The sequence below is a fragment of the Dromaius novaehollandiae genome, chromosome 11, assembly GCF_036370855.1.
Source record: "Dromaius novaehollandiae isolate bDroNov1 chromosome 11, bDroNov1.hap1, whole genome shotgun sequence".
NCBI classification, from domain to species: Eukaryota; Metazoa; Chordata; class Aves; order Casuariiformes; family Dromaiidae; genus Dromaius; species Dromaius novaehollandiae.
The window spans coordinates 23,794,279-23,818,381 of NC_088108.1; the positions used below are offsets into that span (position 1 = coordinate 23,794,279).

Genomic DNA, 24,103 nt, shown 5'->3' on the forward strand with positions numbered 1-24,103 from the left:
CGCGGGGGGACTACGGCTCCCGGGGCGCCCCGCGCGCGCAGGCGCAGAGCGCGGCGCTGCTCCCTGGTAAACAGAGCGGCGCGGCGGCGGCGGGGCCCGGGTCTCACAAAGGGGCGGCGGGCCGGGCCCATGCGCGGCGGCAGCGCGGCGCAGGCCCGGCGGCGCTGCTGAGGCGGGCGCCCATGGCGGAGGCGGGCGGCGCTGCCGCCGCGGCGCTGGACATCGACCCCGACTTCGAGCCGCAGAGCCGGCCGCGCTCCTGTACCTGGCCGCTGCCGCGGCCCGAGCTGCCGGCGGCGCCGGCGGAGGCGGGCGGTGCGGCGGGCGGCGCGGAGGAGGGCGCGGGCGGCGCGGCGGCGGGGCCCGGGCGGGCCGAGGGGGCGCGGGCGGGCGGCGCGGCGGCGCGGAAGGGCGGCTCCCGGCGCAACGCCTGGGGCAACCAGTCCTACGCCGAGCTCATCAGCCAGGCCATCGAGAGCGCCCCCGAAAAGCGGCTCACGCTGGCGCAGATCTACGAGTGGATGGTCCGCTCCGTGCCCTACTTCAAGGACAAGGGCGACAGCAACAGCTCCGCCGGCTGGAAGGTGCGCGCCGCGCCGGGGGCCGCGGGAGGGGGTGCCCGGGCCGCCCCGGGGGGTGAGGGGGGGCAGAGCCGGTCCTGCAGCGAGGGAGGCCCCGGTAGGCCGGTGCCCTCTGTGTGCAGCACGGTGTTCACCTGTTGCTCCGGGCCCCGAGCGTCAGTGTGGGTCCACCGACAGCTGCGGGCTCGTCCCCTCGGCTTGTCCGGGCCTGCCCCGGCCGGTGGCCGCAAGCAGAGCCACGGGCCTCGCTGGGCGTCAGCCCGGCACTTCACCCCGGCGCTGCCTTTCCATGAAAGGCTGCTCCTTGTTGGCTTCGCGTCCTGAAAGTTTTCCAGGAAAGGAGCGGGGGGTCACAGCGGAGAGGCTCTAGCGAAGCGGCTGTGTGAGAGGAAGCATCGATTGAAGGGCTCTGCAATACAAGGCTGCAGTTCTTCAGCAACTGTGCTAAAGCTCAGTATAAATAACTGTTTCATAGCAGACATTCTTGGCTTTCAAGAACCTCCCTTCAGAAAGGGTGCTGTGTCCCAGAGCTGCGCTGGCTCTGCTGCGTAGTGAGTGAGGACCTCTGCTGGAGTTAGGGGAAGGGAAAGTAGACCTGGGAATATACCATTCCGAAATCTCAATATTATCTTCTCCTGTTGCTCTGGCGATAGGCACGTGCTAGGTTCTATTATAAGAGCTAACTTCCATTTCCGTCCTCTGCAGGTGGCAGCCTGGTGTTCCCGTTCTGGTTAGTCAAATGCACTCGAGCACAGAGAAAGGGAGATGTGAGAACAGACTTGTGAAATAGTCCCTTGTGCTGTCCTAATATATCGCAGTGGATGCCAGAGTGACTGGAATCCAAAGCGTGTGATCTGTTGCTGCAGCCTGGAATTACACTTAGGCTACGCTCCCCGTTTGCAGGGCCTCTCTCTCCCTGCGGTTAGCAGTCCTGCCTGTGGTGCAGTGCCGTGGCAGCCTGAGCCCGTACGGTTTGGGGCTTCCCTGACTCCAGCTGGGCATTCCTCTGCCCGCGAGCTGATGCCTGCGTGACCAAGCAGCCAGTCAGCTCGGAGTGTTGGATTTGCAGAAAAATTGATAGTTTTTTGTGAAAGGTTAGCTTTCAGTTGGCTCAGCTCTCTGAAGTGGCACACCGTGCGGTTGCATGACTGCTGGTGTTTGCTCAAGGGGAGGTAGCAACGTGGTGAGACTGAGGCTGGCATAGGTTAATACAAAAGACTTCACCTTTCCCGTTTGTCCAGCTTACTGCAGGTTCCTAGAGAGTGCAAGTAGTTTGACTAAAATTTGACTGTTCTTCCTTTTTTTCCTTCTTTATGCAGATTGAATCCCTATTAACAAGTATTGAGACAGTGTGCTTGAATACATTTGCTTTCTCTTCAGTAGAGCTGGTGGTCTCGCTGACAGACAGTTTTTGCTTCCTTAGGCTAAGGCAAGCTGGGCTGGCCCTGCTGCTGCTGCTGCTGTGTGGAATCGTGTTATTTTGTCAAACAGGTCATCACATTGGTGCATCTTCTCTTTGGGAATGTCGCTGTTTGGCGGTACTGAGTTTGCAGCTGGAATGCTCCCTTTGTGTACTCTGCGGTGCAGACTCTTTTCCAGACCCTTTAGTAGTTTCGAATGTGAAGTGATTGGATTGTAAATGAAGCCTGCTGCATCTCGGTCCTTCCAACTGGTGAAGCTGGCACATGGAGTTAAACAGGGACTGAGACACTTTGAGACATGTTTCAAGACCTAGGTCTGGGGATAGATAACAGACCAAAGTTCAGTGTGGCATCCTAAATATGTCCCAAGATACCTTTTGGGAAGTTGGAGTGTAGTGAAGCTAGATGCTGAAATAGATGGACTTCTGGCTTGATTCAGCATGACAGTTCTTTTGCTGTAGTCCTTAATGTGACATAGACCTTTGGTTTTACTCTAAGATTTTTATCATGTATCAATTTTGGGAAAAGCACGGTTGGATTTAACTTGTGGAGAGGCAGATATAAGAATTCTCTGTGCATAAGTGTGTGAGAGTTAAGGGCTCTACTCTGGCACTGTTTCTGGAGTTGTTTGATGTAGTTTGACTTTTTGGTGATGAAGTTCACTGGCAGTCCTGCAGCCTGTGCATGGACTCACTCAGGCTGGCTTTCGCAAGGGAAGAGAACAGAAACTTCTTGTGAGGGAAGATGAGAGAAGGCAGGATGACAGCAGCTGTGCTTGGAATCAGCCCACCCTATGGTCAGAGCAGCTTAAAACTGTTGACTTTAACCAGTGAGGAGAGAACTGTGGTGGAAATGCAACTGAAGCTGTTTAAAGGCTGGGGGAAATTCCCCTAAAAACTTGTTTTAGTTTTTAACAAATGTTGTCCAAGTCTGGTTTTGTATAGAGATGGTATACTGGTAATTAAGCAATTATGTATCCAGGAAAAGCAAAAGGAACTGCGGGTGCTCCCTCTGCTCCATTTTCTTCCTTACTTTCCCTCTCAAATCCTGTTGGCATAGCTTGGCAGGATGCATGCCCTGGCTTGTGTGACGGAGCATGTGAGGCTGGGGCAGCGGGTGGCTGCTCAGCTCTGGTTTCTAGCCCTGCTTTATGTTAACATATGGTTAGATTTGTGAGTTTTTTCTTTTTTTTGCTTGCAGAATTATTTTTGTGACGAAGAATTTTTCATCTTTTTATTAAGGTGCATTAGGTTAAGATAGGTTAGAAATTTACAGTTTAAAAGGTGTTGAGTAAGTCATCGGTTAATTTTGTGGGCTGGGTAAACTTAGTAGGTGTATGTTTTTTAAGACCAACTGAACAAATGAAAGATCTATTTTCAGTTGAGAAGTGAAGCCGATTTTTGTTACTGTTCTCTGTATTTTAGAGCTGTGACGCTCTGCTTGCACCTTTTAAATTTGTAGACAAAAAGAACAACTTCTTGGGTCGTGTTAGTTTATTGGTATCTCAAATTTGAAGTGAATGGGTTGGACGAAGGAAACTAATACGGAGCTGTTGCTAAATGCTGATGTAGCTTTTTGGGGCTAATTAAGATGACACTACAGCTCCTGCAGTTCTGGAGTTTCTGTATGGCTTTGGCAGAGCCTTGCTGGTAGTATGTTCTGTCTGTATGCAGCGTAGGTGTGATAGAGAATTTTAAATTGAAATTAAAAGAAGCACATCTTTGGAACACGTATTTTTATCCACTTTAGTTAATATAAAATCCATAAACTCATTGTTACTTCAAAATTGCTTTACAGCTGTTTCACTCCCATATACAATTGAGGGAAATGCAACTGTTACAGACCGCAAGGGTGTAACCTGTGTGAATTCCGGAAAATCTGTGTTTTCGAGGAAGGTGGTGTTTGCTGTTCTTGAACTGTTTTAAATGCTTTGTAAAGTGACAGTTTTGCTGGATGTGCAGTCTGCCTTTTCTTTGCTATATTTCAACTGAAGTTAAGAATTAACTGGGCAGAAAGGCAGAAGTGTCCCAGCAGGGATGTGTCCCTGGACTTCTTAATCCTCTCCTCAGTACTCTGCAAGCTGCTCCTGGGATAAGAGGATAATTCTTCCTGGCTTTTAGATTGTTTGGGGGAGGAAGGTGTTAAGGTTTTGGAATAAAGCTACGCTCTATTCAGCATAAGTGCATAAACCCTTCTGAAGCGGTTCGTGTGCCCTGGTTGCCGAATGCCTTGCTTCCAAGAGCATGAGCAAGCTTGATGCAGTCATGAGCAGCGTTCAGGACTAGTCTTTCTCTGTGGAACATCCCATGTATTCTCCCGAAACTGTTTTCTTTGTCTTTATAGGAATATAATGAACTTTAAAATCATCCTACCAGAGGTGTTTCACCTTAGCAAAAATCACACCTTTTTCCTTTATGTTGCACATATAGGGAAAGCAACTGATTCTGGAGCACAGCATGAGTTATAGGATGTTTAGCTGACATCTCTGCCTCCTGATACTTTGCATTCACTTTGACTCAAATGTATGTATGTATTGCTAATTAGGAATCGCTAGGTGCTCTACTTGTCTGGAACAGCAGCTGTCACCTATCAGCCAGCTCTTACTCCTTGTTATACGGGGCAGCGTTTTGCCTACAAATGTTCCATTCAGCCCTCATCTCACTCTCGAGTTGTATGAACATTGCCCGCAGCTGATGTTAGCTGTTGACCAGATAGATCAGGAGACCTAAGTGAGGGCTCTGGTGGTTCCTTGCATGCAGCCTGCAATTGTGTTTAAGATTACAGGCACTTCCCTGGCTTCCACAGCTGTAGTGCTGGCTCTGAAGGTCACTGGGCACCTCCTAGAATTGAGGATGTCGGACCTTCTGGCAGAACATAGCTTCATTGTGTTGGACTGAGTGCTCCTCCTGTGGCCATCTGATGTTCCTCCATGGAAGAGTAATAAGCCGGAAGACAAAAGCAAGCCTGGTCCATGTTCTGGGCTGTTCTTACTGTGCTGGGGCTGGTGGTATTAGCTAGGTTATCCTTATGCCTTGGAGATAAGTTCCTGTTCAGTGGATCTAAAATTAAGTGAAGACTTGCTTTAGTAAAGATGAAGTGTTTATCATTCACTTGCTTGTTGACTCCTGTCCAGTCAGTTTTGCAGGCAGATCTACAAAAAGCAATGGTCAGTTCCTAGAACAGTCACGTTAGCTGTTTGTTCATCTCCACCTGGGCTCTGCAGGATCTCTGAAGAGCTTTGGCTCAGACTTGTCAGAGTTGTAGCTTCTCAGCGTGGGCAGGTGAAGGCCCAAACCAGTAGAAGGAGCTCCTTGTATTTCAGAAAGAAACCATCTCGGTGGAAAGGAGCGTCGTGTGGGGGGAAGGCTTTGCACAGGTTTCCTTTTGACTTTTGGTAATCATAATATCAAGATATTGGTTTGAGAAGACACTGAAAATGTCTCTCTCTCTCTTCACTCCCTGAGACATAGCTGACTTTAGCCCAAAAAGCCATAAAGCGAAAGGAAATGTAGAACTTAAACTCAGCATCTTAGCACTGAGCAAAGTTTAATTCTGCCTGACCTTCAGTCTAATGCACACTTGTACACAGGGGAGGCTTAGTTCAGGGTCTGATTCCCTGACCGCTGTACAAGGGGTCACAGGCTGCACCGCTTAGCGAAGGAGAAGGCTGCTTTCTGTGGGGTGTGCTGAGAAAGGCCATGGTGTTTACTGAGAAGTTCATCTACCCAAAGTAATGCTATTCTACATTAAACTTTCTTACACTAAAAATGTAGCGTTGCAGTCTCTCAACTATAACATGTTCTTAACCCTCTTTTTAAGTGACATTAGCCCCCCTACCCCACCTGGGTATATTGCACTGAATAGGCATGGGGGAGAGCAAGATATTTTTTAAGAGACTCACTGAGTGGAGGTGTTCCCCTCAAAAGAGGGAGCGGGCTCTCCCTTTAGGTGAAAGCCTACCTGCACTGTGCAATGCAAGACAAATTGCCTGAAGATTTTGCTGCTGTTTTCTCCTGTGCTCCAGCAGTTTGTTTTGAGAAGGTGCTTTGCTGAACAGCTCAATTTTTCAGGCAGTTCTCAGCGAAGGCTGTTCTTGGGATGCTGGTATTACTTGTTCCAGCAGGTTTTTTCTGCTCTGCCTAATCCAGAGTAGCTGTTGTTGTATGTGCTTGCATGTTTTAGCAAACTGGTAAATTGCCACAATCGTTCTATTTAGAGAACTAGGATTTTTCTTTTCCTCTGAACTCTCCTTGGATTCAGAGATTACAGAAAGGAAAATGTTCTTGATAAGGTACAGCCTTCTGTCTCCTGAGCTCGGTGTCCGCTCACATGCGCCTTCTGGAAGGAGAAATCTTTTGGCTCTCTGGCTCCGGAGCAGTTGTTTACTCAGAGGAGCGCAACTTTACAAAATCTCTGCAATGAAAACTTTTTCCTAAAGCCTTTGGAGCCAAGTGCCGGGGTGAGTGCTGAGACAGGCACTGACAAATGTGCGAGGCGGGGCATCCTCCTCTCGCAGCCTCCGAAGAATGGCATGGCAAATTATAACATAGCACAATTACAGGCCCAGCGCTGGAACGTGGCCCTGCGCCGGGATGCAGCCACGTTCTTTGTGTGCCTCCGAGGCAGCGGGAATGCGTTGGAGGGAGCAGCAGCGACTGTATGTCGAAATTTTCTAGTGTTTTCTGTCACTAATTCTCGAGAGAGGTATTTTGCCAAGAATGCTGGTGCTTCCATCATTTGTAGCAGGAGCTTGAAATTTTCCAGGAAGGGTAGTCCCGGTGCTGGGGAGTGGTGACTGTCAGTCTGTGGAAACCCAGGCAGACATGGGCAAGCGCACAGTTTTCAGGGATAGCTGTTTTTCGAGTGTTTCTCGGTACAGCCTGTGCTTGGCTTGGCCCGGAGCACTCTGCTAGCACGGTTCCACGCACCGTTGCTGCCTGTGCATGCTGCTCCAGGCAAGGCATAAAAGAGCCTCCTCCTCTTTTGCTCCGATCAGATCAGTTCTTCGAGAAAGGTGTGTCGCAGGAGAGTGAGGTTAAGCTTGTTTCTGTTGACTTATGTGAGAGACCTTTATATCTGAACAAAGTACTTGGCTGAAACACTCTGGTCTGCTGAGAGAAGAACATCAATTTTATGGTCAATAACCTGAGGCTTACCTACCTAGCCGTATATTCGCTTGGAAAGGCTGTCGCTGGTATGCTGTCCTGTATACGAAGCGCTTGGGTTTGCTGCATGGTATTTCAGTATCTGCAGTAACTGCCTGGAAGGATTGCCCAGGTGCTAATGGCTTAGTTGTGCTGCCAGCTCCCGTGGCCGATTCCTCATCTTCAGACCTACTCGCCCGTGCGTTGCACAGGGTCCAGCACCTACTCACTGCCACCGACGCGGGGGACAGGCCTATTGCAGTGGGAAGGAGCGTTCCTTTTTGGTAAATAGGGCTGGGAGATTTTTATCAAAGAAGTTTTGAAGCTGTGGTGACTACTTGGGAATTAGGAAATTGTTTGTGGATGCTGTTAGTCATGCTGCTCTGGCTCTTCCATATATACTGTCTTGTGCATGAGGAGGTTGAGGTCGAGTGAATGGCTGATTGTTCAGTGTACAGTGAATGTTTCTAGCCAAACTTTAATTTTGCATAATATGTGTCATGAATTTCATCATGGTTTTGTCTGAATGTGGTTTACAGGAATCATCTTTGATCTGTGGCAGATTAGAGACCCGGACTGGCTTTTTTTCACCACAGTACTTAGCAGGCAGCATACCCTGTCATAAGCTCAGAAAGATGATTTAGCCTCCAGAACCTCTGTAAGATGTTTGAAGAGTTAGTAGTCCTGTCCCCCTACCACCGCTTGTTGAAGGAGTTCCTGAGGAGTCCGAACGGAAGTTTTCTGACTACGCTCGTTCCTTCAAATCGCGCTGCTTTACGGTCATGGATGTTGCATAGCTAAAAGCTTGTGGATTGTAAGTGCTCAGCGGTGCAGGAGAATCCCAACCGGTGTGAAGCTGGACATCTGAAAAGCTCGCTTCACCTGTACTTTCGGCTCGGGTTGCCTAACATCGAGAAAGGAAATACGTCAGGGTTGCCGGGGCGACCAAATTCTGTCACTTCCTCCCCTGTCAAGTTTGACTTGGAGTTCTACCATTATTTTAGCATAATTAATTTTTCATTTCCTTACTGAGAGTTGAGTGCCCTCTGTGCGTTAGGCATGTGAGATCGTTCCAGGAGACGCGCTCTTGTGCTGGAGAGCATACAGTGCACTGATGTGAGGAAGCTGAGGGGAAAGGAGTCTTCCTCCTGCTACCCATCATGGATTTTAGCACCTCCTGAAATGGAGCAGCTCCTGTCTGCTGGGGTCCTTACTTTGCTGATACGCCTCTGGTGGGTCTGTTCCTGTTGTCAAGAGTCATTCACTGCAGAGTCCCTTATGCTCTCTCAAAACACCAAGGTTTTGGGTGAGTCAGTTCACTCCTACGTGGGGAACATCTGGACTCGGGTCTTCTAGTACTTTTAGTACACAGCAGGGCTCAGGCCTGCAGGTGCCTTACAGGTGTGGGTGCTGTAGCTGCAGCGGTGAGCTGCCTCACAAGGCTTGTGTGAGAGGTGTGAACCCGTCTGATAAGTTAGGAATCGCAGTTTTGACAGCAGTTAGCCATAACAGTGTCCTGCTTTTTTCCTCTTGCCTCCAACCATTCGTTGCTCTCTTCCTTACTTTGCTGTTGGTGGTTGACCCCACAGGGAACAAGTTGAAGGAGCTAAAACAGGCAGGGAGAGTAATTTTTGAGGGAGAATAGGGCTATTTTGGGGTTGGGTTAGTGCTCTGAACCAGGTTATAACCAGGCAGATGCTTGTGTTAGTGGGAGGCAGAGGGTTAGGAGATGAGGAAGGAAGGAGTGGTACAGCAGTTACCTGTTTCTGCAGCTATTAGCCATTATGTCAATTTAACAGAAACATGTAAAAGCACTTTGAGACTCTCTTCATGGCATAAAAGGTTCCAGGCTTCCCATATACATGTTGATGTGAATGCTAGCTTTATTTCAAGATGTCTTATTTCAAGCTGCTTTTCAGCCAAAAGGCTCAAAAACTAGATATTAAAATTTCCATTTACAGTGCCAGAAGTGATGGTCCTTTTTCTCCAGGCTTGCACTTCTGTGGTGTGCTTTTGTTGACATGGGAATTAAAACCTGGCTTTAGCTGTAAAAGGTATCTAGCAGAAAATGGAATATAGTTATATGTGAAGTTCTGCGATATCCTGAACCTATTGGTTTAAAGTTCAGTCAGCAAGCGGAGTTAAGGAGACAGCAGTTATACAACTCCAAGCATATACCGTGTGTACAAGCTACTGAGCCATTCCTGATGGGGCTTGGTGACAGAAGTTCAGATTCCTTTCACAAAGATATATGAAGAATATGTGACAACCTTTTTTACTGCTGCAGCAGTATGTATTTGGCATCAGGAACATTCACCTGGGGGAGGGATGATTCTTTGGAAACCAAAGCAGCAGCCTTTTCAGGAGACAAGGTACCAGACTGAAGTATTTTTCTTGAAATTTGAAAGAAAATAAATCTTTGTTTTTAAAAAGAAAAAAAAGAAGGCCAGATGGTATGCTGTATTGCTATGAAGAACTCATGTCATGTAACTGCATAAGGACATTGACTGACGCATGTTTTGGCAGGTCTGAACTCCACGGAGAGCCTTGGGGGACTCTCTGAGTAGGAGTGCGTTATCCTTTGATGCTGATCACAAGCAGCCACACACTCCTCTCCAAATCCTCGGCAGCCAAAGATTAAAAAGAGCTAATGCAGAACCACTCTCGTGTCCTTCCTTTTCCATGACAACTCTCCACTTTCTCTGTTGTTTATCTGCATCTGCTTCATTTCAGGACAGTACTTTTGGTGAGGTGGACAAAATTAGCCTAGTAAGGACTTGTCAAAGAGGAAAAGGGTGGGGAGAAGGAAAGCACTAGGCAGGAAAAACTGTTGAGAGGTGGTGGAAAAGGATGATAAAAGCACAGTTTACTTTGTTCCAAATTGAGATGGTATGCATGAAAGCTGTAGGCTGCTTAGTTTATATGAATAAGAGCTCTTGGATCACTGCGCTACCAGTGCAGCACCTTTAACTATGTGCAGTTTGACCCTCTGGACAAATCGGATGCAAACATTAATGCACCATACAAATCTCAAGGGGAACTTAAGTTTATGGGAGATCTGCTCCAACAATGAGATTATTGCTTGCTGGTTCTAAAATACTGGGGGTTGTACCAGCAAAGTTGCAGGACAAAAATTCGGTTTGATAATGGTATACAGATATGTTAGCTTGCGGTTTGTAGCAAAGCTAAACAAAAAAAAAGGGGGCGGGATTGGGAGAGACCAGGAATGTGTCCCTTGCCAAATGGAAAGATGGCAGAGGCTACGAGTGGCATGTACAGTACAGGAGTGCAGTATCTACTTGAACATCTTACCCCACTAGAAACGCACATGGAGGAAACATTGGCTTCTTGCAGAGTGGGGCTGGCGGCCTCCAGGCTTACCATGACTCCTGCTCCACAAAGTTTCACTCTTGTTTATTTGTTTTGGGAATAAAGATGGTAATGGGAATACTGAGTTTGAAGTCTTCTGGGATTTCTCTTCACCTGGTCTGTTTATTTGGTTCACTGCTAGGCCTAATAGTCTTATCCTGCTGAAAGCCATGCAAAGTCAGTGATCCTCTGAGCTGTACAAAAATTCAGAATTTCAGCCAGATTTATCCTGTATGGCTACTGGGGCGGGCAGAAGGGTGGGACCAGGAAGGAAGACGAGGATGCCCCTTTCTCATGGCAACATCGACTTACGTTGATTTAGGCTCATGGTGAGTTTGCAAGCCATATTTGGGAATTTGCCTAATCTCTCTTTGATATGTTTAATTGTTACAAATTTTGTAGCAATAGAATATGGTTTTGGGAAGTTCTTTAGTGTCAGTGCCCTGGTAATGGGAAGCTGCTAGTTGTATTGATAGTTTTGCCCTTGGTACTGCAGTGAGACATTGCATTCCTTGCTGGTGCTGTCAATTATGTCCAAGCAGAACTAGCAGGTTTTGTATGGGTGGGTCTTTGTTATAGTTTTCTTCTCTGGGTACTGCCTTAATACATTTATACCTAGGTGGGAAGTGTGGTGTCAACTGTCAGGTTCTCATACTTTGTATTTTGTATTTTTTTCAGAATTCTATTAGACATAACCTGTCCCTGCACAGCAAGTTCATTAAAGTTCATAATGAAGCCACAGGAAAGAGTTCTTGGTGGATGCTCAATCCTGAAGGTGGTAAAAGTGGAAAAGCACCAAGAAGAAGAGCTGCCTCCATGGACAACAGCAGCAAACTTGCAAAAGTCAGAGGTAAAGCATCCAAAAAGAAGGCTTCTCTACAGTCTACTTCAGAAGCCACTGCTGACAGTCCTGGCTCCCAATTTCCTAAGTGGCCTGGGAGCCCATCCTCAAGAAGTAATGAGGACTCTGATGTGTGGAATACTTTCCGGCCTCGAACCAGTTCCAACGCAAGCACCATTAGTGCCAGGCTTTCTCCTATCCTGACCGAGCAGGATGACCTCCATGATGAAGAGCTTCTCCCTTCTCTAGTGTACTCCAGTGCATCCAGCAATGTTCCACCAACTGTGACTGAGGAGCTTGAGCTCATTGATGGGTTAAATCTGATGTCTCCCAGCTCATCTGTGCTATCCACCCAGCAATCTGCCTCGAGTGGTCCAATCCAGAGAGATTCCAGCTTTTCCTTGCGGAGCCCAAACACAGCTGGTCAGACCACTACTTTTGGCAATTCCCTGTTTAACCGTGTTGATATCTCGCTGCAGGGTTCTGTCAGTCATTTCTCTGGCCCTCAGACCTTGGAAGCTCTTCTGACACCCAGCTCTCCGCCTCCAAGGGATGTTATGATGACTCAGGTGGACCCAGTTCTCCCGCAGACTGGTAGCAGGATGAGTAGCCGAACTCTTCTGCTTCTAGGCGGACAAGCTGCCCAGAGTAAGATGAGCCCAGGTAATCCACGAGGAAAGCCTACGGAGCAGCAGGCAGAGCCAGTCAGTGCCAGTGTTCTGCCGTCAACACTTCCCATAGTAGCATCTCCCCAAAACACTGCCAGCATGGCCAGTTTGAAGGCTCCAGTTTCTGCAACAACTGCCCAGTCAGTCCAACTGGGCACTCCACCACTTCTTTCTTCTGCTAGCCCTGCTCCCTTGGGATTGAACCAGGACAGGCTGCCCACTGACCTGGACATTGACATGTACATGGAGAACCTTGAATGTGATATGGATTACATAATCAACAGTGACCTCATGGATGGAGAAGGACTGGACTTTAATTTTGAACCCATTCTATCTACTCCCAGCTATCCCAGCACCTCACAGGCCTCCAACCATACCTGGGTACCAAGTTAACTTCAGGAGCACAAAAAGGTAGGTGTAATTATGTAAAATACTGCTGTGTAGCAGGAACAGCCCTGTCTGGGAAGTTTCCAGGGTCCAGCAACATTAGTGAATTAAAGGTACCTCTTTGGAAGTGCAGGTACTTTTTGAGTAAAATGCTTCTGAGAGCACTGTAGTATCTTAGAAGGAGAAAAAGCTATGCAAAGGTGGATGGATTTAACTTACTGGGTAGTGAACTTTTTAATGGAGTAGAGCAGCAATCTGAATGAAGCTCCTTTTGTCTTTCATTACTGAAGATGACTGCTCTGCAGGACAACGGTGTCTGTTCAGTGATGCTTATAGCTCTGAATTTGACATGAGAGCACCTGCTGATTCCATAAATAAAGAAATCCTATATTTACAGAAGAGCTGAACTGAGCAAGGCATACTGCGTTTCTATCCAGGTTACAGTTATGCCTGTAAAATTTTCTAGCATATGTGGTTGCAAAATATGCCTGTTCCATGAGTGCCTGCTTCGTGCTTCATGCAGCAGGACACAATCGCTCTGTCATCGGAACTTCTGCCCTTCCCTTAAAGCTTACCCTCCTTCCAGGATAGTAGCTGTAAAATCTGGTAAGCCCGTTGGTCAGTCTTAACTACCGAATTGCTTATGCAGCCTTTAGAATGGCAAAGGAAGAGGAAATGGGAGTACAAGGTGCGAATGGAGGTGGAAGGAGGAAGGATGGGTTAGTACTGTCATGTGCATCTGCTTTCACTAACAGCAAAGCTGTCTCTTCGCTAATCTTTTGTATTTGCACAAAGCTTTTAGAACTGGCTTGGCAAAAATGTATATGAGAACCAGAGTTAAATATCTTTTTAAGGGGCTGACACCCTCATAAACAGGTAAATAATAAACATCAGTTTGTAGCTCTCTAAGCACTGAGGCAGTCAAAGAATTGGAGAAATGGAATTGACAGCGTGTTTTACACTTGGAGCTCAGTTAGCTAACAGCAAATGGACAATTTATATTATGGACTACAGTGTAGATGGGGTATTGGTTGGAAAGTGGAAGCCTTACCAAGAGTATTTCCTGTTTTGGAGACATTTGTGATATTTGTTGATGTTGCAAATTCAACCAGTAATACCGGCCAGCTGAGCAGAAGTGAGGGCAAACTGCAGATACTGCTTCAGGTGCAGGAAGCTCTTGAGCTTCAAAATGTTGGAGGCTGAGGGAATACTAATAAATATTCATGTACTTAACCTTAATACTCTTTCCAGGGCATCTGAGCAGCTTGAAGATGGTCCTGCTTTGAGCAGGAGTTTGAATTAGGTGACCTCTGGAGGTCCCTTCCAACTTAAATTTTCTTGTGATATCTATTGCTAATGGACATGCTGGATACAGAATATTAGGTTATATTTCTGCTCTGCCCCAATACAGCCATCCTAGACAAGTGTCCAGGGTCTAGACAAAGTGAAATGCTGTCCTTTGGGCTTGTGACGCACAAACTCTGTGAGCACACTGCTGCTTAAGTGCTGCGAATGCATTGATGTGCTGTCATACATTGATTTTTTTTAAACACAATTTGTCTCCATCTTACTCCATCCAAATCTGAACACAGTGCTTCGAATTTCCTTCTTTAGTAACATTCTTCTGTCTGTACTTAAAAGATCTCTTTTTTGTAGAAAGAGAGAGGGGAGGATCAGTCAAGACTGTTTCCCCTGTTTTTTAATGGGGCTTCTTACATTCTTGTGCATTTCTTACCTGTGATCTTGTTGGATTTCTGAATTGCTGGCTTAAGTTGAATGTCTTAGCTTCAGGTCGGATATGGAAATTCACTTTTGGTTTCAAAGACTAATTCTGTTGACAAGACATCAGCACTCTTCATCTGCGTAAGGGCTGTTGAAGTTGGTGACGGACTGTGGCTTCTTCAGCACTGTTTCCACCGGATATTGTGATTCTACGCACCGCGCTAGCTCAGGCCATCGTACTTGGGGAACACATTCACTCTGCAGGGGTAGAGTATTTTTCATGGGCTTGTTTTCAAAATGTATGGATGCTGTAGAATGTCCTGTGGTTTGGGGTGCATTAATTCCCTGGGTTGGATACACAAGACCTCTGCCTATAGAATTCCAGGTGTGTGTGTGTGTATATATATTTTTAAGGGTATAAAATGGAGAAGCTGAAGGAATGCTTATCAGAGAGGATCTAGTGCTGGTAAAAACATGGCTATAATTCAAATGTTTAGGAGGGAGAAGATGAGGTTCTTAACAGCGTGGGTATTTTCTTGTCCCATCTTGATACTTGGTGTGTGAATTGGTTAATCAGAGCAGTTGCTTGATGCTGAAACCCTTGGATTTGTTGTGTTCCTTGCATGAGATTGAAGTGATACTTTACAGGAAATACGTGTGCTAGAGACATGCTTACTAATAAAGGAGTGAGATCTGGAAAAAGTTCTGAAACATGATCATAGATTGGCAGAAAGTGCAACTCCTACGGTTCTTTGAACAGTTTTGAGCAGTGTTGCACTCAGAAGAGAAGTGACGATGCCCCTGTTCAGTGCGGTTTTTTTCAAGTCTTGTTTTTCTGTCCTTAGAGTATCTTTGCTTTTTCTGTGTTTTATGAAGCTTTTGAATTTTACCTGTGTCCTGGAATCCATGAGGTAGGGTGGGAGGGAGTGTTTCTCCCAGAGCAGAGCAGGTCTCGTGTAACATGCTGCTAAGACAGAGGTGGATCGGGATTGTGAGAAAGGGGGAACAGGTTGTAAGTGGGAAGAAACAGAAGATTTTTCTGAAGAGTATCAGGAAACCTGGGAGAAGAAGGCAGAATGTTCTCTCTCATTCAGAAGTTACGAGAAATCAAATGAGCTACAGACATAAGCATCTGTGAAGAGGTCAAGGTTGTGTCATCTCCCCTTTCTCTGAAACTGTTGCTGTGGTGAGTTATTAGGGCCCGTGTTTGGAAATCACCATTCAGGAAGAGCATGGCTGCCTTTAAGTACTGCTCCCGTACGCCAAGCTTTTTCCTTTCATATCCTTCCTGTGAAACTAAACTCACATTGATGAAAGCTATTGTAAATTTTCATTAACTTAAAGCCATCTTTCTGAGTAGTCCTCTGCTAGCTTAGTCGTAGCCTTCTGAGCTGGTTTTGGGTGTAACACTAAAACTGTTAATAAATGCTAGTGATCCTGCTCTGATTTGAATAGCTGCAATGAATTTGGAGCTGGGGAAGTATTTCCCTTAGTGGGCAAGAGAAGATCTTCCAAAATAAATACTTAGTCTCTGTGCAGTGCTTGAGAAAACATTCATTGGTGCTACCCACGGTGGGCAAAGCTGACATGACTTGATCATTTTTTGTGAATAAATGGTAAAGAGTTTGTCCACAGCTTCACCAGGAGTCTGTCTGAGCCCCTTGTCTCTTTACTTAGAGATCAGAGCCCAAACATTGAAACCTTGCCTCTGCCCAGCAGTCATGCAACGCCCACACACCTAGCTATTAGTCTCAGAGGAAGAAAGTCAGCGTGTGAATACTTTCCTTAACCAGGAGAAAATAATTCTACAGCTTCTGCTGCTGTTGCTCTGGTCGTAGTGTCTCACTCCGGTTGAAAGCCTGTCGGTCACTGGTTAAAGCACTGGATGCTCAAGCAGTGCAGGGTGACTTGCAGGAGCCCTCGTGAACAAGGTGATGGAAAAAGCCAGCGTAGCTGCAAGTGGAATCTGGCTGTTATGTGCGTGGTGCGCAAACGTGGACGATAAGTCTTTCCTTCTGCACATACTGTCAGTATCCCCCTTTCTAGTCAGGGGGGAAGTGTGGGTGGCCATCTGGCTTCCTCTGAGCAGCTCAGGGGCCTCTGGCTTGATCATCTCATCTGCACAGTGTATGTTTCTGCAGGCTGCACTGCAAGTCAGTAGGAGATACCTGGGAATAGAATTGCCTCTTTTGTACCATGGTACAGTTTGTACCTCTTTGGTCAGCATGAAGTCCATCTGTCTGTTCTTCTGGTGGAGTTCAGTCAACGTTCTTGAGTTGTTCAGTTAAACTTAGTAAGGCTTCATAGCCTGCAGAGCCCTTTATCCCTTGCCTAACCTGGCCTGGACCCTGTGTCGTTTTTGCTGTGCTCCATCTAATTCCCTTTGGTCCCAACATCGTGTTTTGATCTTCCAGAAAACAAACAACCCCCCCAATCATTTGCAGTTTCCCAAAGTAGCCTGCTGCTTGGGCTTCTGTTTCAGGTTGTTGCTTTTTCTTGCTAAGGGCTAACTCCCCCCTCGTATAGCTGCTTTCCACAAATTTATTTTGCATTCACTTGTCCTGTTGCTGGATGTAACCAAGTTGGTGCCCTACATTTATCTCACTATTCTGCCTTCCAAAGCAGATCATAGGTGCCCAGCAGAGGTTTTATGTCAGTGTCTTAAATCTGCTTAGACCTATTCCAAGGCTTATTTGAAGAAGTTGCGGCTGCTTCCTTGCTACTGTAAGCTGACTGTAACCAGGGCGAGGCAGAAAGCCTGAGAAGGGATTTCTTCGAAGACTTGGGGGAGGATATCTGGAAATATTTACTTATGTGTAGGTAGATATGGGATTTCTTGAAGTGGTTGATCATGTAAACTGTTCTTTTAGTATGTGGTCTCTAAAAAAAACCCTTAGTCTCTTTCCTACCAGTTCATGTCTGTGGCTGCTTAAGGGGAAGAGCAACTTTCTTCCCTGGTGCTTTCCCCACAGTGCTGCTAGTGTTAGCCAAGTTCTTCTTTAAACCTGCTTATCTTGCAGAGCTGTGTTAGTGCCATCAGCTTATAGGAGGAGTACTTACTTTTGACCTTTGTGCTTTTGTTTTGTCTTCCTGTTTAAATTGTTCTCTAAAGTTTGGAGCTGAGCAGTTGCATCCTCCACTTCCATTGATCAAGGTCTGTTGTGATCTGTGTGTGTTCCCTACTGGAAGTGGGCATCCTTTGAGGAGCACGGGGCTGACTGATAGTAATTAATTCCTTATCTGGGTATCCAGGATTCCCCCTGAAGCTGAGATCTAACCATTCACTCTATTTTTCTTCTTCCTAGTGTCCTTCAGGTTTTGAACATCGGGTTCTGACTTCGCTTCCCACCCCGGCAGAGAAAAGAATGGAGCACGTTGGATACAGTTTCCCTGCACACCACACCTTGGGCAGAAGGGGCTGCCTACCCGGGAAGAAGGGGGCAACCTGCACCTGGCTGCAACAGGAAGAGTTTAAAAAATAATAATCCTGTTATGTGCCACATCTCTTCCTACAAACCCGACCCTGCCTTGGACATTGTGGGGAGACCCACATCCAAAGAGGAGGCCTGGTAAAAACCTCAGCCAGAGTTTTCTGTGCCAGGCAATAGCATTTTCCCATGTGAAGAGTTGTTTGCTGGAGGAATATCTCAGTGGCTATCCTATCTCTGCTATGGCAGGAAGTCTCCCGGTGCCTCGGACTGGCAGGGGGCCTGCTCTGTCCTCACTTGGCTTGCCCTCTGGGGTGAAGTAGTTGGACGTTTTCATTAAGCCACCAGACGTGCACTTGGTATCCCACAGACTTGCAGAGGAATCGGAAGAGCTTTTTGGTGGAAACCTTGTGGAAAGTGGAAAGCGGGTGTGCTATTTCAGGGGATTGGTTTCAGTGGTTTCAGTGTGCCCTTCTCTAGCATCCATCATCAGTCCGCAGGGAAGGGTGGTGTAGAAGGCTTCCTCTTGTTTGTCTGAGCAGAACAGGAGGACACTCAGCTTTTCACTGTGCCAACAGAGCCCCGTTGAATCAGGAGCATGTTTAGAGAAGTCCCTATGCTGTTCTCAGCACTTTCCTGATACACCAGGCTGCTGTAAAATAGGCACAGGTGCTAATAGCTGTTTCTGGGACATCAAAACATCATCTTAGGTTTGTTTCTGAGCTGTCTTGCTACAGCGGAGAAATGGAAAGCCTGGGTGTGGCCTTAACAGAGCCCTGGTTGCTTTTCAGAAGGGCATTTTCTATAGATGAAATATTTTTTTACTAATCTGGGAACTTTCTACAGTAAATATGAAGCCAATGTTGAGTGTGTCCCCATTAGGCATATTAGGCACTCTCCCTCTGAGAAAGGTACAAGTGACAGACTTCTTTTTCAGAGCTGTATTAGGAACAAATACATTTGATGTTTGATAATGTATATGATTGAGGGGAAAGAATTGGCAGGTCCCCGCAGTTTAAAACCACCTTGGGGAAGGGTTGTACATTATTGTAATCTATATGTAAAAGTAGCTGCAAATTACATAGAAGCTTTTCTAAACCTTTTTAAATATATATTATATATTTTAATTGAAAATGAGATTATTGGATAAAAACACATTTGCTGCATCTGTCCCCTTGATACCAGATAACACTACAGTATGGGAGGGGACAGACCTAGGGCATTTTGGGCCAAGGAGCTGAAGATGTCATTGGAAAAGTGGGAAGGGCACCGCAGTATAACTGAGGAATAGCTGCTCTCCCCAAAATAGGTGGAAAGAGCCTGTGTGGCATGGCATTCAGCCATAGCTCCTCCGTCTCTTTCCTCGATTGGGCACTCCCACTGAGCCAAGAGCATGAGGTTAGGGAATGCTAATCATTAACAGCGCGCTCATTCTCAGCTAATCCTTTAAGTAGCTGGACTGCAGCTGATACATCGGACATAGATTCCCTAGTCTACTAAGAAGGTGGCGGGACTGGATCATGCTAGGTTTGCTGACACTCTGGATAGTGCCCTCCCTAAGGGCTACCAGTTGTATTTGGTAGCTGGCTTTTCGGTTTCTGCAGCTTTTTGTTTTCTTGCTGAAGTTTCTGTTACTGCTCGTGAACTTGAGGCTTGTAGTTGCACCCTTTAGGATGTGCCTGGGATTCTGCCCCATCTCTTCATCCTTGTGTGATAGAAGCTAGGAGTCGAGAGCTGGTTGGGAGCGTTAGCTGGCATGTTCCTGTTATCGTTCTGGTGTTTGCTGTGATCGGATCTGAGATGTGGGTGCTCTTACGGTGTTCTAGTAAACTTGATCTGGCAGAAAGTCTCTGGACTGTGGCTCTTCTTCAGCAGGTTTGTATCATGCAGTGCAGTGAGCGGTACCACCTCATCTGCCCAGAGTGTTTTCACGGGTTTCACTTCATTTTCATTTTGGTGGAGATTGGGACAGAAGTGGTTGATCTGGTCACCTGAAGCAAGAACTCCCAACAGTCTTATCTTTAGCATGTTCTGCCATTACAGCCTTTGAATAGCTTGATTACTTTAGCTTTGAAGGCTCTCTTCATTGTAGACCTCATGGTGATACGCTTCAAATTCACCCACAATCTGCGTGTCTGGTCATACCTCATTGTAACGAGGGGAAAAAAAAGGGTAGGTCCTATGCTGGGATCCCAGGTCTTGCGGATTTGAGCCATAAATGCACATTGTTACTGCAGTTCATTAGAAAAACTGATAGATACCCTTTCCACAAACCCCCAATCCTACATATGGCATATATTGCACATAAGAATCAGCTGTTCTAGGCTGTGCTTAGTAGATCTGGCAGGATTTGCGGTTTTGGCATGTAACATGCCACACTGTCAGCTTGAGCCCTTAGGGGAAATGAGTCGCATCATCTCCAGAGCAAGTTGACTGGCTGCTTGTGCTTCACGGACACAGCGCTGAGAATCGCAAGTGCAAGCCCCGTTGGCTGTGGCGTTTCACAGCTGTGCATCAAAGGACAGGATACCAATACGTGTGATCATGCAACACATGATGCTCTGCGCTGCCTTTATCATGAAAACGGAGACCAAAGCGATAGGAAGGGCAATATCGGTTACCAGTGGTTCAGACCTGCAAATCCATGGTGAGCCATTTCTGGCCGGTTGGTCTGTGCAAAAGAGGTGTCTACTTCAGGGCCTCCTAAACTGTGTCACCTGGGTGTCACAGCCCCAGGGGCCTGGCCTGTGAGCTGCCGCGAGCCTGGCCCTGAGTGCTTGTGGAGTGCCCTGGGGAGTTCGGTCTCTCCTGGCTAGTGCATGTTCTTCTCTCTTCCAGCTCCAGGAGCTGCAGCCCAGGTACAGCAAGGTTCATCATAGTTGGTGCCCAACGGTGTGGCTTGATAAGAGACCCTGTCCTTTTATTAAGAAATAGAGTGTGTACCTATGCTCTTCCCTACTCCCAGTGCCAGACTTCCAGGGAATCACCTGGGGACATCACAGGTGACAAGAGCACCTCTGGCAGGAGCCCTGCTGTGCAAGTGTATGGACCAAGCGTGTGTCTCTTGCGGCAGTCTGTGCAAGGTGCTTTCTGCTGCCACAGCAGGATCCAGCAGTGGCTGAAGCCCCTGTGCACTCATGCTGAGGATGGCGTTTGGGAGACGAGTGGTGCTCTCGGCATGCACAACAAGCAGTGAATGTAACGCTGCAGATACAGGCAGCTTAGCTCCTCGTCTGTACGTGTAACAGGATAGCTGGAATCAGGGTCATGGAGGGCAAGGTAGCAACAAACTTTGAAGTTTTCCAGCCCCTTCTCAAATAATCTGCTCATAAACCTTGAGCTTTTCTAGCCTGGGATACTTTCAGAGGACACAAGAGACTGTAAAGTTCCTAAACTGCTGCTTGCTGAAAGGATATACCTAGAAGGGGATATTCAGTACTTGTCGTGTTTCTTATTTTCTTTCCCTAAGCGTTTGCTCCTGGCTGCTGCTGGAGTCAGGATAGTGTCCAGATGGCTCTTTGCTCTGAGTTAGCATAGCAGATCCTGTACTTAGAGCTACCTTTGCTCTAATGGGAGGTTGGGCTGGGATTTTGAGAGCAGCTGTGAGCATGGTGGGGAGGGGAAGGGGCCAGTGAAATTGGGAGTGATACTCCTGGATAAGTGCCTGAGGGGAACGGGCAGGGGGCTTTCAGGGCTGTTGGCATGAAGCCTTACATTATGCTGTGTGTGTTTTCCTTGTCCTCGTTGAGGTTGGGTGACAAGTTTCTTCATCTCCAGAGGATGAAACGCTATCTTTCGCTGTGCAGAGCCTCTGAGCAGCTCTGTGCCGTGAAGGACTCTGTTAACAGCTACTCATGGAGCCTAGCAGGGGACAGGCTGGTTGCTTTTGTTTACACCCGGGTTTAGCTGATTGCTTGAGCCTTCCTTGTAACTTCAGTATATTTTACTATATTCCCAGCTTCCCGTGGGAGTTTGCAATATCGAAAGTTTCTTGGAGCTCTTAATTTTTCTTGCTGATGTGTCCAAAAACATGACATCCCCTACCCTGTGCTGCTTCAAAAACAGCAGTCAAATCACTCTGGTAAGTGAGAGGAATGAAAGCAGTAGGAGCGTTCCAGAGCCTGGGTGTATTCATAAATGAGGCTCATACTAGAAGCAAGTAGCACTAATCAGCTTTTCCAAAGGAAATGCCTAGAAAGCTTTTATATAGATCATGATTGGTTCATTTTCTTACTTAGGTGCTTATTTATAGCCACACTCAAATGCTCCAGGGCTAGCCTTGCTCCGGGAAACCTGTGTCTGGTGCCATGGGTAGGAGTGCCTTGGGAGTGGTGTCCTGGATTATCACCAAAATAGTGTGCAGGTTTGGAGCCATTATCCAAAAAAAAGCTATGGGACATGAGCGTGAACAGGGATGGCTTAGGGTTTGCCTCAGCTATGTGTCTAATGAAAAACTTGTTCTTATTAAAGTAATGGTGGGGAAAAGCAAGAAAGAGGTGATGCCTGTAGCCTGAAAGATCCACCCATGTGAAAGCTTGGTAGCATGTGGTAACCCATCACTGTAGTTGCTGAAAGGGATCCCCTCTCTTAAGTAGCCTTTACATCTCTCCCTGCATCAGAGTATACATACAGGCAATGGCAAATGATCTGATGGAATCAAAATCACATATAATATCATGGTTTAAAATAGGGCGAAGAGGCATCAGAAGCTGAAGATGAAAGAGCTGATAGTTTTGCATTTATGGTTCTCCAGCTAAGGCAGTTTTACGGTGTGTAGTGAAAGGTGATGTTTGCAGCTGGTGTTGTGGTGCTCAGGGTGGTGCTAACCTGTGGTGCTCCCAAGGTGTCTTGAAGGGTTTGGATGCTTAGAAGACAGGTCCCTTCTGCTGGAAGGAGCCTTCTTCATAAGGCAGCGGAGATGGTTCTGTGGGGGAAAACGTTTCCGGGACAGTGGAGTCTCCACCCGGTGTGGTCGCAGGGAGGTTTTCTGCATTGCTAGCACAGATGTCTGCTGCACGCAGGGCAGGCACCACTAGCTGATGTAGTTTCCACCCCTATCCCCACTGCACTCTTTTACCCATTTCTCCCAAGAAAGGTTTTTTTTTTTTTTTTTTTTTTTTTTTTTTTTTTTTTTTTTTTTACATAATAAATCTCTGCTTTTGTTTGCTCTCTGTAGCAGTGTAACTTCTGCACCATTACAGGCTCTTTGTTACCATCTGTGCTAGCAAGACTGTAGAATGTGCTAGACTAGGGGGGAATGTTTGACAAATAAAAACCTGTAATCCTCTGCTCTGTGTCTCATGCAGTTTGTTCTGTTTCGCTGGCGAGGTCTGGCTTTTCTTTGCCTTCTTCAGCTGGTGGGGCACCCCCTCGCTGAAACGCCCCTTTGCTGGCCGAAGGTGGAAGGGGCACAGTGTGACAGTCTACAAGAGGCTCCTGGGCGCTCTGAAGCGTAGAGCCCCTGGTTACAACTTGCAGGCAGGGTGTAGGGGCCCATGGCTGTAAAGCTGACACTGAAGTTGTGGCTGTTGAAGGACTAGTCCAGAGTCATCCTAAACTGTTTGTTCCTTGCCCTTCTAGACCCGAGTGCAGGAGATGACTTTTTTCAAAGGAAAAAGGAGAGTTACTGCAGCTAGGGAGCATTTTCTGATATTAAAAGACAGAGGCTTGGAGATGCCCATCAAAGGGGATGTGAATGTCCTAATAGAAGCCAGCATAGAAGCCAGCAGGTGGTTGTTCCTAGGGACTGCAGATCTGCTCCAGGATGGATAAGCAGGTAAGAGGCCTTTCTAGAAAGGAAAAGGCTTTCAGATAGCTATGTCAAGAATTCCTTTTTGACATAAGGCAAGCGGAATGAAGATACAGCTGGAGCCAGTGAAGCAGCTTGCAGGGAATGTGATGGAGCCCTTTACTCAGTGACATGTCATTCTAGCAGGTTTGCCCTCTCTCAGCTGGGCTTGCACTGCAGAACTGTGCTGGTCTTTTCTGCCCTTGGTCATGTTGCTTTTGAATGGATACAGGTAAGGAGATCATGGAAAAAACAATGTGAAGCAGTTTAGAGAAGGTATAGAACATGTTCTCCTTGTACCTAATCAAGACAGTGGAATCAAAAATGGGGATGCTCTTAAAAATAATGAGGAGAAATTCTCACTAAATTGCAATAGTATGTTGTGGTCAGGAACTTGCATTCAAAGGCTTGGATATTTAGTATTCCATAATGTCTGGTAAAGAATACCACTGAAAAACAATATTGTTAAAACACTTGATGCAAATAACTCTGGAGGGGATCTTAAGCCTCCTGCTTCAAGATTTAAGCCAATCTCCAAATATTAAGGATTAGGAGGAGCACCTCAGGGGACCTGTCTGCCCCACATCTGCTCCTGTGAGGCTCCTTAGGACTTCCTGGACGCGCAGAATGGTAGTTCCTGCTGGAGAAGGAAGATGGATTGGGTGAATGTCGCAGTTGTTGAACGGAGCGGAGCGGATGCATTCAAAACTTGGTGCAGTTTAACAGGGGAACATCCCTTCCCCACAGTAGCTGT

The 24,103-nt window shown here is 46.9% G+C and overlaps 1 protein-coding gene across 1 annotated transcript; it reads left to right on the forward strand.

The window, feature by feature from the left end:
- The first annotated feature begins 7 nt into the window (after positions 1-7).
- FOXO4 (forkhead box O4) lies at positions 8-22,848 on the forward strand. The gene is made up of 3 exons (XM_026111001.2): positions 8-584; positions 11,194-12,435; positions 17,439-22,848. The coding sequence occupies exons 1-2, from the start codon at positions 183-185 to the stop codon at positions 12,415-12,417; spliced, it is 1,626 nt and encodes a 541-aa protein (XP_025966786.2). The 5' UTR covers positions 8-182; the 3' UTR covers positions 12,418-12,435; positions 17,439-22,848.
- Positions 22,849-24,103: the final 1,255 nt, after the last annotated feature.